The sequence below is a fragment of the Verticillium dahliae genome, genomic scaffold (assembly GCF_000150675.1).
Source record: "Verticillium dahliae VdLs.17 supercont1.2 genomic scaffold, whole genome shotgun sequence".
Classification (NCBI taxonomy): Eukaryota; Fungi; Ascomycota; class Sordariomycetes; order Glomerellales; family Plectosphaerellaceae; genus Verticillium; species Verticillium dahliae.
In genome coordinates, this window is record NW_009276916.1 from 2,300,565 (window position 1) to 2,313,507 (window position 12,943).

The window sequence follows — 12,943 nt, forward strand, 5'->3', positions numbered from 1 at the left end:
GTCACCCGCTCTTCTCTGTCGACTTCGCCCTCCCTTGCAATAGGGGACCATGTCTCGAGCTCGGCGATTCCGACTCGTCAAGTCATGCACCGTCATGGACTTGGGACCGAGATCAGCCTTGACTCGGAGGACTCACGAGATTTCGATCCCTTCTTTCCCGCCTTCGACGACTTCCAAGCTTCTGACTCAGTCTTTTGGCAGGCCCCAGCCCCAGCTACATGTACACATCCCAGTCAGACGTCCCAGATAGCTGGGTCGGTGCCTCATCCCGCCTTTTCTGGAGCATCTCTTCCTGAGCCGTTCTTTCTTGTCAGCCATGTGCCGTTTGGCCACTTTGCCCGTAGGTGCACGTCATGCTGCCCGTCAACAAGCCCTGTTCCCTGTTTCTCCTTGACCGATCCTCTCGGTGATCACCGCACAAGCAATATGCTTGAACAGACCCGAGGGCCGAGTCTCAACACTGACATCGTTCAGATCGCCCTGCGTCTCACCCTTGGATCGCGACCAACGGCTCGTCCATTCAGTTTGGGGATCCTGCACGAAAGGCGGTCCTCCCGGCAGCCCTCGAAGGAGTCGTTGCCTTTGAGTCCAGTCTACCATCCAAAGACACGCGCCGGGCCGCCCGAGATCTGTTGAATCCTTTTCAGGATAATGCTGTCGAGAGGATTCCAGCCTTGAGCAGACCACGCACCCTAGAAAATGGCGAGGTCAACGGATATATCAAGTGTCGCTTCCACGGCATGCGGCTTCGTTCTCCGCCTCGGACCCTGTCCACTCGGACCAGCAACGGTGCTCGCCAGGCGTCACAAGGCCGCCTAAGCCTTCATCGACGCGGGCTCGGGCTAGCATGCCAACCACGACTTCCCACCGTGGCGCCGCATGCTTTGGCAAAGCCTACCCCTAAATCATATGCACCAACAACATTCAAACCAGTGCTTCGAACCGCTGCAGTAGATCCGCCATCCTTGCTTGAGGAGCACATTCAACGGCTACCCCATGACTTTGGCCAAGACTTGAAACTGAGCCCGGCCGACTGGCAATTTTTCGTCTTTTGTAAGTCCTGAAATGTCACACCAAGCTCAGGAAACCAGGTCTAAGAGTGGTTCAGATCGCAATGCATGGTGTTCCGGGAGAGCAATTTTGGATGCCACCAATTGCTGGCTCGTCAATATTATCCAGATGGCTCCCAGAAGCCAGGCTGTGCTTCACGCCATGTTAGCACTTGCCGGGACCTACGTTCTCGACTACTTGCCTGATGAGCGTGTGAGGCAACGGTCTAATGCACATTATAATGCTGCCGTAGGACTTCTGACGAAAGACTTGCGAGAAGAGGCAGAGCAGAGACCCGGCGGCGGCGAGAGCATAGTCGCAGCCATCGCTCTGCTGAATATGCTAGACGTCGTATCGCCTGAACGTCGACGCTCCAAAAAGGAGGTTCCCAGATGGCTGGAAGGCGCCCAGGTTGCATGCAAGGTGCTTGATGTTACTGACCCCGGTCACCGATACTGGCACGTCAACAACGTACAGCCCTCCGATGCCCGAGTCGCCAACACTGTCATCACCAGTCGAGCTGTGGTCCTTGCCCTCCCCATGACGCGCTTGAACAAGGCTAGCTCGGACAGCACGCACTTCCAGTGGCTCCTTCTGCAAAGTACGGAGGAGAACAGCCGCAAAATCCACGGGGCTTGCGGCTGTGCGCCTCGGCTTCTGCATAGGTTTGCCCTCATCACTCACCTTGCTGCCCTGATCGAGGAAGAGCCAGAGTCCATCGTCCTCCCGGTCGGGGCCGATGCCGTTGCTGAGGAACTCAATGAATTCCGTCAGTGGTCCGAATTGAATCGCGAAAGCCACAGCTCTGTAGAGGCGCTCCTCCGTAACTGCGACCTGCAGCTTAACCCTCAAGGCATTGTCACGAACAAGGCCAGCATGACCGACCTTACCGCAGAAGCTTGGCGGCTGGCAGCCATTATCTATCTGCACTGTCGACTATCGCGACTACCACGTTCGCATCCAGACGTTGTTAAACAAATGACATACCTTGCAGCTTGCATCAGGCGCATGCCGACCTCAGGACCGCTATTCACTGCTCAGGCCCCTTTCTTCCCTGTATTCCTGCTGGGGCTTCTGGCTGTGCACCCTGATCACAAGCTCTGTGCTGAAGGCTGGTTTCAGTCGGTGATACGAACATCTTGCCGATCGGTAAGTGTAGATAATCTGACATGCCGCCGTGGGATAGTAGCTAAAGACGCCTAAACAGAGCGTCCCTCCAGCGTATGAGGCGTTACAACGCATTCGAGATTGGATGAAAGATGAGATAGTTGACGATGATGTCGAGATACCCGAGAGTATCGCCTTGCGATCTCCATGGTGGGAAACAATGGTGGCACGGGTCACCGAGGAAGAAGGCATCCTCTGCCTCATCTGAATCTACTTCCTCCGAAGGTCTCATGAGGCTTTTTGGATTGAGTCTCATTCTCATTGATCCCGGTCTTGACTCTGTTCAAGAGCCTCTTCTATACCTATATACTCTCCTGGGAGAGATCGTCGTCGTGTGGTCATGATCCGAGACCGGGGGCTGATAATCTGAAGCGTGTCTACGGTTTTCCTCAACATTTCTTCCCAGATACCGCCACCTCCGATTCATTCCCCGACCGGTAGCTCGTCGTCAGCAGCTTGGAATAGCCCAAAGGACTACTGCATGTCACTGATGGCAGAGTCAGCAGGTGAGCCCGCTCGGCCTTTCTTCCGGAGCAGGTACTGGTCTGTGTCATGTCAGCATTCCGGACAGTCTATCAATCGAGACCAGGGTGTCATAGTATTGATCTGAAGAGGGTGTTGGGGGGCAAGGGGTTCACATACACATCTCCGAGCCAGGGGCCTTCCAGACCTTGAGGACCTCCAAATTGGCAAGGCCGCAAAGCTGGCGGACCCTTTCGACGCCATTCTTGTGCGCATCGAACCAGTCCATCTCGCACCCCGAGTGTAACATCCGACCCTCGCCAATGTCAATATCACGGCGGGCGCGGAAGAAGAAACGGTGGCGGCATTGCTCCTCATCAAGCTCCGCACATGTATCCCAATCGTCAGGCTTGAGGATATCGCCACCAAGCAGGCGGTTCGCGTGCTCAAATCCGTTGGCCCAGAATCGGGCAAAGAGGTCCTCGTGGGCGTGGTAGGCAGCCCAGATCTTGTCGCGATGGTCGGCGAGGGTGTGTCCATCCATGCCGGCAAGAATGATATCCGATTCCTGCAGCAGAGAGGCCCACTTCTGGAGAGAGGTGAGGGCTGTCTGAAACTCGTCGTTGAAGAGGACGGAACCAAGAGAGAGGAGTACGCGTGGTGTGGAGGGCGGAAGGGCGGCGACAAATGCATAGCCTGCAGAGAAGTCGCCCCAAAGGCCGGCGGTCAGGACGCGTGAGTGCTTGGTTGACAGCGTCTCAAGATTGAACGAAAGAGAGGCCTGGGAGATGTCTAGAGCGAGGTAGGTCGTCTTGGACTCGCGTTGCTCAAGCTCGGCCAGGAGGATGCCAACTTTGCGGAGGTCGCTGTATCATGTCAGTTTGTTTTGTATGCAACGGCGCTGGGGCTTTGATTTAGGGTTTCTGAAGCATTAAAGACCGAAGGTCTTGGAAGCATCTTGAATCCTGCGGCGGTGTGTGGACACGAGAACGAGAAAAGACAATGAAGACTCAGTCGGGAAAAGGGGGGAAGAACGTACCCAGCACCCAGATCGACCATGACAGATTCCTCCGGGATATGTTTGGCAATCTCAGGACTGTTGGCCTCGAAAAGTTTCATCTCGTCGGTGGCTTGATAGTTCTCAGGCGTGAAAATGATCTCGGCCCAGATGGCGAGCCCCTTGTCATCGTACAGGAGCTCATCGGGAAGAACGATGGGGCTTCCTTCAGGGGTGTCGTAGAGGGCGTCACGAAGACGAGTCAGGATCGCAGCGCCCATGGCCGAACCTCCAATGTCGATGACAGCACCATGGGTGATGTCCGCACCGATGACGGTCTGCGTCTTCTCCTTCTCAGACATGGCGATTGTATAGTGTGGGGACGGTGTTCGCTAAGGGTCCAGTGCTGATGATTTGCTAGTTTACGAGGCGAATGTGAGACAGCGTGAAGAAGATTTGGTTGTTTTGTTCAATGTCTCAAGGAGTAATCGTCGAGCAGAAGGAAGTCTGAGTTGGGTTCTTTCCATGGATCGTGAAGCTTGGTGTGCGGTGTGAGAAAAAGGTCCTCATGTAGGCCGTCTTTATAGGAACAGAAATTGATAGTCCGAGGTGAATGCGGGATCCCATTGATTCATGCTTCTTGGTGAATGTCTATCCCATCCAAATCAAAGGTATATGGTCGTTGGGGGGGCGAGATGCCGTGCGGACAATGTGATGGAATGTCAGTTGCACAGTTGGTCGCGTCACTCCAGTGAAGACGATGCGCGTGTCGCGGTGAATGAGTGTCTGATAACGACCCGCTCAGCAACGGCACCGGGACTTCGCTTATACGCCAGGGGAGTTTGCAAAATTCGTGAATGCTCCAAGATGTTGGAAGATTAAGGGAATGTTACGTCGTGGGATAGCGAGATATTTATGACTTTGACGTCCATGTTTGTTGAGGAAGGCTGAGAAGAGCCTCTTGACACTTGCTCTGAGTTTGTCTCGCCTCCCACCCCCTCCTCCTCCTTTGACCCTCTCCGCAATGGTTTATTCGACATAACAGACGACCGGCCCTGTCAGCATAGCCATGTCGTTCTGGTTCACCGTCGGAGCTGCAGTCCGCTTCCGGGCTATAGACGGGGCCAATAACTCGTAGAAGAAAGTATGCAGCATGCGCCAAGGTGGCCAGTCAATCAGCCTTGCCTTCTCCAACATGATGCCCCGGTATCCCTGCTCCTACCTCCCCCTTCGTGTGCCCAGCTTGCGGACCACCCTACGATCGCCATGAAGCCCGCCCCCACCACTGACGACAGGTAGGGCGATGACATGCCGCACGATAGGAACAGGGTCCCTCTGTCGTCCTGATCACGGCGCCAGCCGTCCTGTGGCTTGAGATTTATCATCACACACCAAGACGCCAGCCAGCAGCGCCGTGGTCACCCGACTATCATCGGAGAAAATATGTGAAGGATCGTGCCGCCTCCGCCCCCCCCCCCCCCTTTCTGCTCGTGCCGCTATCAAACAACTTTTCTCTCTCAGAGACACGGCCGATCTCTACCGCCGGCTGCGAATCGGAGTGTGCCGAGTCCTTGGTGACAGATAGTCCCTGCGCGGGGGAAAGAGGGGACCGTCGTCAAGGCACAATCTGGGAGCCCTGCGGGACCACGAGGTCACACCATGTCGCGCGCACCACGGTTCCCAAGAACTGGCCATTGGCCACCCCACCTACGAGACTGGTTCTACCAAGGGACGGGCTGCGCTTGAGCCAGTGGCAGCGGGCTTGATCAGGCGGCAGCATGGGTTGGATCAAATTCTCCGGTCAGATCTCACATGGTATACACGCAAAGCACAAACCAGTCCTGCGAGATTGACTTTGCGCGAATTGCCGTGTGCCAACCTGGCTCGCTGGCAATCAAAGGCGGCGTACCGTCCACGACCAACACGTAAGAGATTGGGGGGCGGGGGGAGACAATCGGTAGGAATGAAGAACTTGAACGATTCCATCACAGTCAACCTCTCCTCAACCACAGGCTGCTTGGGGATGCGGTCAATCCGGGATCTCAGTTGGAAAGCAGAACTGAAGAGGATCGGCCCTGCAACGTAGATCAAGCGAGCAAGTGGCATGTCAGAACAAGAAAATAAAACAACCCACGGAACTGGAGACGCGGATTCCAGGAAGACATGTTCGGGGTTTTGCACGGACGGTGCTCCGCCAGGCTTGCCAGTCGTTCGCTGGCGGACCTCCACGTCGGCTGGCAGGGTTCTTTTCTCCGTGACGCGTGGGGTGGGTGGTTTCTGCTCGGCTAGAGCGAATGGATCCTGGAGTTAGGTATCTGCAACGGGTATCAGTGCCAGCGCCACCAAACGAACACACATTTCTTTTGGTGTCGTCTGGGCCCCCTTTCCACCAGGCATAGACGACCAATGTTGCCCGGTCAAGTCAGATGACGATATCACATGCGCACATGCGCTCCGCGGCCATGGAACCAGACAACCCGAAAAGCCTGGGGGCCTTCTTTCGTTCACCGCCTGGCTCAGCGTGTTGACCGAGAAGCTGCCTCTGACGTTGGAGGTCTCCTCTACAGCAGAGACCGAGAAGACGAATGCGACCGTGTGGCGCTGCGATTAAACGGCCCTCATGACGACTGCAGCTTCGTCTGCCAACGCCAAGCCATCTCAGTTGTGCCATGGGGGTGTCAAGGGCGTCCAGGTGCAGCTCGTGTCGCAACAGCAGCAACAACCTTGAAAGATCCAGACCCGACTTCTGGGAGCTCCATGCCCCCTCTCGATATCCTGGACACGGCTTCTCTCCCCAATGGACAGCAGCGAAGGATGTGTGTGACCAACGTTGCAAGCTGCGTCTCTTGCTGACTGACTTGGACAAATCAAGGCGTCCTGACCCATGTCGACATCTGCGGATGGCGAGCCGGGGGACAACCTCCGCCTTTTAGCGTCGATAGCGTCGATATCTAGATTAGTCGACATGTCTCCCCTGTCGCGTCAGTCTGGGTCTCTGGGACATGCTGCTCGGATGCTTGGCTCGACCGGTGAGAAGTGCCAGTCTTCCGGGGGCGGGCAGGTCACACCAAATCGTCCCCCGCATCCCATTGACCACAACACCGCCCCGTATCGCTCAGCAGACGGGAGGTTGAACCTCGATGGCCATCCCGGACCGAGGGGACGAGCATCTGGATTGTACGTAGAGAGAGAGCCTCAAAGCCGTGACACCGACCCGTCAAGTCGCCTTAGTCAGGGTGACATCCCAGCCCCGGAAGCCCGTGCCTCTCTCTCTCTACCTGTGCCAACGTGCCCTCGGAGAATTCTTAAGGTCGGGGGAAACGGTAGGGCCATTCGGACACTTGGGCCACGGCATCGTGATCCCTGAGAGTCAAGGGTGCGGAGCTCTCGCCAGGTGTAGCGACCCTTTCGCATCGACGGGACCCCTACCGATCAGGGTGGAACGGTGGAATTGGCCGGCTTGATTCATGTTGACGCGATGCCGTCGGTTTTCGGAGCAGCTTGGCAACGACTGGCCGGGGGTTCCCTTCTCTTTCACCCAACAGTGCCTTTACTTGAGACGTTCAGGGTTCTGCGCGCTGGCACTCGAATCCTGCCTCGGAGGGCGCCATGACTTACAATGCTTCGGACGAGAGTCAGTAGCCGATCCTCTTCCAGGAGTTGGCTGATCGCTCGGTGTGTGCACGATCGTGGACCGCGAGCTGTCCATCGCTTCAGTGAGGATCCTCGAAGCCGTCCCAAGCCCTCGGCCACGTTCGGTCCAGCGAGCAGGCCAGCTGTAGATCCAAGTGTTGATTGACTGTGGTGTGTATCTCTTCCTCCCGCCACGAGCTACGGTACCCCTTCGCGACATGAGTGTGACCTGTGCTTGACGTCGTAGATGTTTAAGGTCACAGACGGGCGTCATCTTTGTTCCGACCCAAAAGCACTCCACGCCTGCAAATATTCCAACGAGCCAAGCCTTGACCCGTGACTCTCATTCGGATCACTCCTTGTTACGGGCGGGATGCCGTGGCCTTGACCTTGCTGTCCAGCAACCCCAGGGGGTTCGCCGTCGCAGAGTCGGGCTCCAGCCGTTGCGTCGTGGTGGCGCATCGAGCTTGGTCGCGATCACAGAAAAAGCTTCAGATGATACCGCGTACATGGCCACTCTGGGAGAGAGTGAGATTCAGAAACAAGGAAGGGGAGACCCTTTCTCCGCCGGGTGGCCGGATCTCATGGTGAAACCGGTATCCAATTCCGCAGCTTCACCGTAGAAACCATCGGACGGATATCAGGAATACAACCCATGTTTCAACTACCTCCAAAAGGAAGTGGAGTCGCTCTCTCTCGCGTCCTACCCCGATGATCAAGTCGAGCTGTTGCACTTTTGTTTCTGGTAAATGGGCCCCCTGCCATGACTCGAGTGCCAGTGAGGTGCAACACGGATGGATCATGTGATCGGAGACGTTACGGGTGAGCACTGTGGCAAGTGGGTGTCGTCCCCTTTTCTGTGTGGATCTGAGGTCACAAGCGTGGCAAATAAGGCAGCAATCGCGATTGTGATGCTTGCTTTAGGTAGGAAGTACACAGACGATGTTGATCAACAGCCATTTATCAGGCTTGTCAGGTAAGCAGCTCTGGGTTCAAGTGCCCGAATCGCCCTATAGAAACTACCCCACCACAATGGGGCTGGCTGCAGTCCGTGGGCCACCAGAACCGCCGGCATTTAGAATAAGATAAGATTGATGGCGGCATCAGATTGAAGTATGCGGGTGTTGAGGGCAGCGAGGAGTGTTTATCCAAGGATGATGTCTTGCCCTGACTAACGCTGACTTCCTGAAGAAACGTCTTCGTCTGGCTGGCCAATGAACCCATCAACATCGCATTTCCAACGCATTGTCATTAGAGTTGATGAAGGCACCAGAGCTCCTCACGTACCTAGACAAGCGTGTCTGATCAAGCTCGATATACGAAGAAGGGCTCTCTCTTGCATCAAATATGCGCCATGCAAGCAAGATTGCGCATGCTCACTGGATAATGACCGGTCAGTGGGAAGATGCGGAGCGGGGCGAGCAGTAGGAGGAAGGGGGGTCTACATCCTGGCGCCAGGTACGGGACGGTTCCTGTTGGCCACGCTATCTATATAGAGAGCACCCCGATATCTTTCAGCTTCTAGTGAGCAGCGAGTCGTCAGAACTTCAAGAAGCCTCTGATCGCATTCATGAGGTTGACCGCAGCACAGGCCTTGCAGACCCATCCACCCTGCTTTCTTTTCTTTTCCTTTCCACCCTGCTGGGACCAACCCCTAAAAACGACGACAAGGGTTTCATTCTCCAGTAACGGACATGACGCCGTTCCAACTATGCCAACTGAAAAGCCAATAGCATGTATCTTTCTTTAGTCAGCACGGGGAGATGAGTTCACGTGGAGCAAACCAAAATAGCAAACATTTGGTAAACCACAGAGAAATGGAGGTTGGAATCATCAACCACATAGTCCCCCTCCACCTGTACTAGACAGACATTCCGTGGTCAAAAAACCAGGGAACAGGGGTCGCGCCACAGCATCCAAACGCCTACAGTCAAGCCACTGGCCTGGGCTAGCCTTCAGCTGATGCACACAGTCTCCACCTGATTCCCCTTGGCACTGTACACTGGCTCGGGGGTTTGTTTCCCAGGAAGTAACATGGTCAGCATATGCTGGACATCTAGCGGAACCTTGGGGATCACTCACAAGTCTGTCAGCTTCGCTTGTGGTCGGCAAGGTACCTTAGGTAGGTAGGCGAGAAGCTTGGAGCCACTGGGATTGCGGCATCCACCAAGGCCGTCCTCTGGCCTGAAACATACCTGCATATTCTTGACCACGCGCGCGAATGCTGGTGTCGTCTTCGTGCTTTTCTCGACACCTTGTTGCTCAATGCGATACAGATACAGACTTGGGATGGACTAGCCCAAAGCGCAGCAGTCGCGCGCAAGAGAAAGCTTGCGACCGGCGATGCCGATTGTGGGCTACGCGTCTCCGGTATGGTGTGGTGGATGCTTTCAAAGATTACATGGTGCTCTCTTGAGGGCAAGTCGTTGTCTACCATGTACATGGTAAGTATGGCTCCTTGTCGAGGGGGGAGGGGCCGTAATGAGGGGGTTCGGAGACGCGCAAAGTGTGCTGCACAGACGGCCGATCTCATTTGCCTAAGATGGAGACGGCAGTACTAACCTTGACCGGCAGATGGCCCATGCATCACGAGTTGCGGTGGACTGCAGAGTGGTTGTATCGCAGCGTCATATGGCGTACAGGAGGAGACCAATTTTGTCAAAAACCAAACCCTGGAGGATGCAGGCTGCCTCAGAGGCCGTCATGGCGCGTCCACATGGCATGGTTATGCGTGTCGTGCTGCCATGAACTGGGCCTCGCACCCGCTGAATTGAATTGTCAACAGCAATTCATGCAACGTCTCCCCTACAGCTGAGGTGGCTCATTCATGCTCTGGTACAGAACCACGAGTCCCTGACGAATACGATAATTCATGATCGCATTGGGACACCCATGTGCTCGTGCGACACCCAATTCGGTCGCGAGTTGCATGACACAGACCTTCGGCTGGAGTGGGCAAGAATCGTCCGTGTCATTCCTGCGTGTGCTAAGAGGTGGAGAGAACCTCTGTTCCGGGTCGCCGTTTTTTTTCGGCCTTCCTTCCATTCCACAACTTGAAGACCTTCTGGAAGGATTGTCAGAAGGGGGGACTTGGTAACCTCGCTCGGATCAGCTTTTGCCCTTGGGCGATGATTCCAAGCACGCCCCTTTTGATGGAACAAATGTGAGGATGGTGACATCCCTGCATTCTTTTGCTTCACCTACTTCTAGTGTACTTCTGGAAGCCTTCCCCTCGAGGTTAGTCTCATTTCCGCCCTTTATGCATGGGCCACGCAGCTGTTTGTTGGAGGCCACCCTCACCTCACAAGGGTAGAGAGTGGTGGCGTAACGGACACCCACCCCCTTCCCCCCTAGATTGTATTGTCACAGACGTTGGCGGCTGATCTCTCTGTGATGTGAGCCGGATTCTCTCGTGAACAGTGTGCGTTCTATGTCAAGGGACGAGAGCGCATGTCACGCAACTGCAGCCATGGCTGTGATGACCTCTCATTGCCCTGCGAACTTGAGACTTCAAGTGGATTGCGGAAAGCGCCATAGGCAACAAGTACAGAGCGGGCAGCATAAACTCCGCTGGGTAACCTGCCAGGTGTGCGGAGGTTAGGACAATATGAGCCAGGCCGTCGGAAACCATGGAAGCTTGGCCTGTCACGGGCCTGGGATAGTGGTGGGAGGGTTAGCAGCCTCAGTGGCCCAAGCATCGTCTTCCAGAAGACCCGTTCCTTCCACGACCACCCCTGGCATGCTGCAGGTGCCATGTAGAGTGCACGGTGAGGGAGTACCACAACATGCGGAGTCTGTTGCCTGCTCGGCCTGCTCGAGGTGATCGGTTCGCGTGTGGCAGTAGCCAACATCGATCGGTACACGCACTGGCGATAGAGTGACGGAAAGGGAAGACTATTGACGGAGCATTGCGTGCCTTGTTCCGACAGGCTTAGCAAGCTTATGATGCACGGCGAGGGAGAAGCCCGAATTCAGTTTATCCGAGCACCCAGAAGTCTAGAGACAGTGGTGTGCTGAAAGGGAGCGGACCCAGGCAGCCCAAACATGACAGCCGTGTCCCGACGACGAATTGGAAATGTCGAGAATAAACAGTGGCTCGGCTTGTTCTCGATCGAGAAAGGGAGTCGAAACAACGCAGGGACGTTCTTCCGACAGTATCTTTGCGAAAGGCCAGCTTCCAGTATGGCGCCGTCTGAGAACACAGCAGGAAAGCACTCGCGCTTGTTGAGCGTGATGGTGATCCGAAGACGTCGAATCAATGCTGGATGTACCTGGGCGCCGTCGGTATTTAGAGACTCGTTCATTTGACGGATCGCTGGGCACAGGCTCAAAAAGGACGTAGTGGGCGGCCTTGTCGTTCAGCCCTCGAACAGCACTGCTCAGCAGATCTTAGATCTCTCAATACCCAGAGTCCAGAGCCCCATGACCAGTGACCGACGGGGTGGGAAATGAGCATGACGTGAATGAGGAGGGCTGTCATCACGGCCAAAGCCGGTCCATCTTGAATTAGGCAAGGTGGGCCATGGACAAGCTAATTGATGTCTCAGCCTGCAACTTGGTCAGTGTCCACAGAGTGGGGATGGAGGAAATAGCCCGATGTTGGACGAGACTGTGGAAAGGCAGTAAACGTTCAGAGGACAGTGTGGCTTACGATTGATGGAGAACTCGGTCAGAAACACGTAAACAAACATGGCTGACGACGCTATAGAGGATCGTGATGCGCTTTCAAATGCAATAGCAGAATAGAAACAATAGTCATGCTCCTCTGCCGGCAAGCAAGGGAAGAAAATATGTTCTGGGCGGACAGTGGAGAGGGAAAAGGAGAAGTGGCCAGGATCTGGCGTCCTTGCATTGACCGTGCCTGCCCATGTGCACATCCCTTCTGGAAAATAAATGGAAGGCGCTCCCGGGGGGGGGCAGCCCCTGCCTCCTGCTGACTCCCACTCTCTGGAATTCAGTCCCCAGAAAGGAGAGACAGGGTTGGCCATGACTGTGATACGTACCTGCCTGCCAACTGGCGATCGTCAAGTGGAGAAAGAGCTGGAGCCAGAGAGAGCCTTGAGACCAGTCCACTCTTCGAGCAAAGTAAGTCTCTACACAGGTAATTGGTGCCCATGTACTTGCTGGCGTCCAGGCACTGTGTGGCACGGTGCACATCTATCCGTGGTCCGTCGCCCCCTTGACGCCTGAACGTGCCTAAAACAGACTCCCGCCACAGACCCGAGGGCGGCAGGGCAGCTAGCTACCTGGCAGAGTACGTACCGGGCCCCTGGTCTTGCTGCCTCGAATGGAGCACGTTCGCTTCGTTTCAACTCAACCTTCCAACCAAACTGCCGCACACCACTGGACGAGTTCATACCAGCTGCGGAAAAAGTTGCAAGGAAGGTACCTGAATTCAAATCACTTAGCCCAGCTCTGCCTCATCTCTCGTGGGCTGCTGTGTGTTGTGTGCCTGAATTGGATCGGCCGCTGCACCTGGCACGAAGTCTGGTCGATGTTCTGGCAGATCGTTATATACCAAAGCGCCTCCCGCTCACTACCTAGCCGCAGGGTCCTCAAGCTGCCTTGTCTCCCTCTCTCCATCCATCCACCGATCCATCCATCACCCACAACGTCAACCGCCTGCCAACCGAA

At 55.5% G+C, this 12,943-nt stretch overlaps 2 protein-coding genes across 2 annotated transcripts; one reads left to right on the forward strand and one right to left on the reverse strand.

Annotated features, from left to right (window-relative positions):
* Positions 1-1,179: 1,179 nt before the first annotated feature.
* Positions 1,180-2,306, forward strand: VDAG_01567 (uncharacterized protein; the record flags this gene model as incomplete). The annotated part of the gene is made up of 2 exons (XM_009650453.1): positions 1,180-2,199; positions 2,271-2,306. The coding sequence occupies 2 exons, from the start codon at positions 1,180-1,182 to the stop codon at positions 2,304-2,306; spliced, it is 1,056 nt and encodes a 351-aa protein (XP_009648748.1).
* A 385-nt stretch (positions 2,307-2,691) lies between these two features.
* On the reverse strand, positions 2,692-4,038 carry VDAG_01568 (uncharacterized protein; the record flags this gene model as incomplete). Its single annotated transcript, XM_009650454.1, has 3 exons — positions 2,692-2,762; positions 2,860-3,545; positions 3,719-4,038. The coding sequence occupies 3 exons, from the start codon at positions 4,036-4,038 to the stop codon at positions 2,692-2,694; spliced, it is 1,077 nt and encodes a 358-aa protein (XP_009648749.1).
* Positions 4,039-12,943: the final 8,905 nt, after the last annotated feature.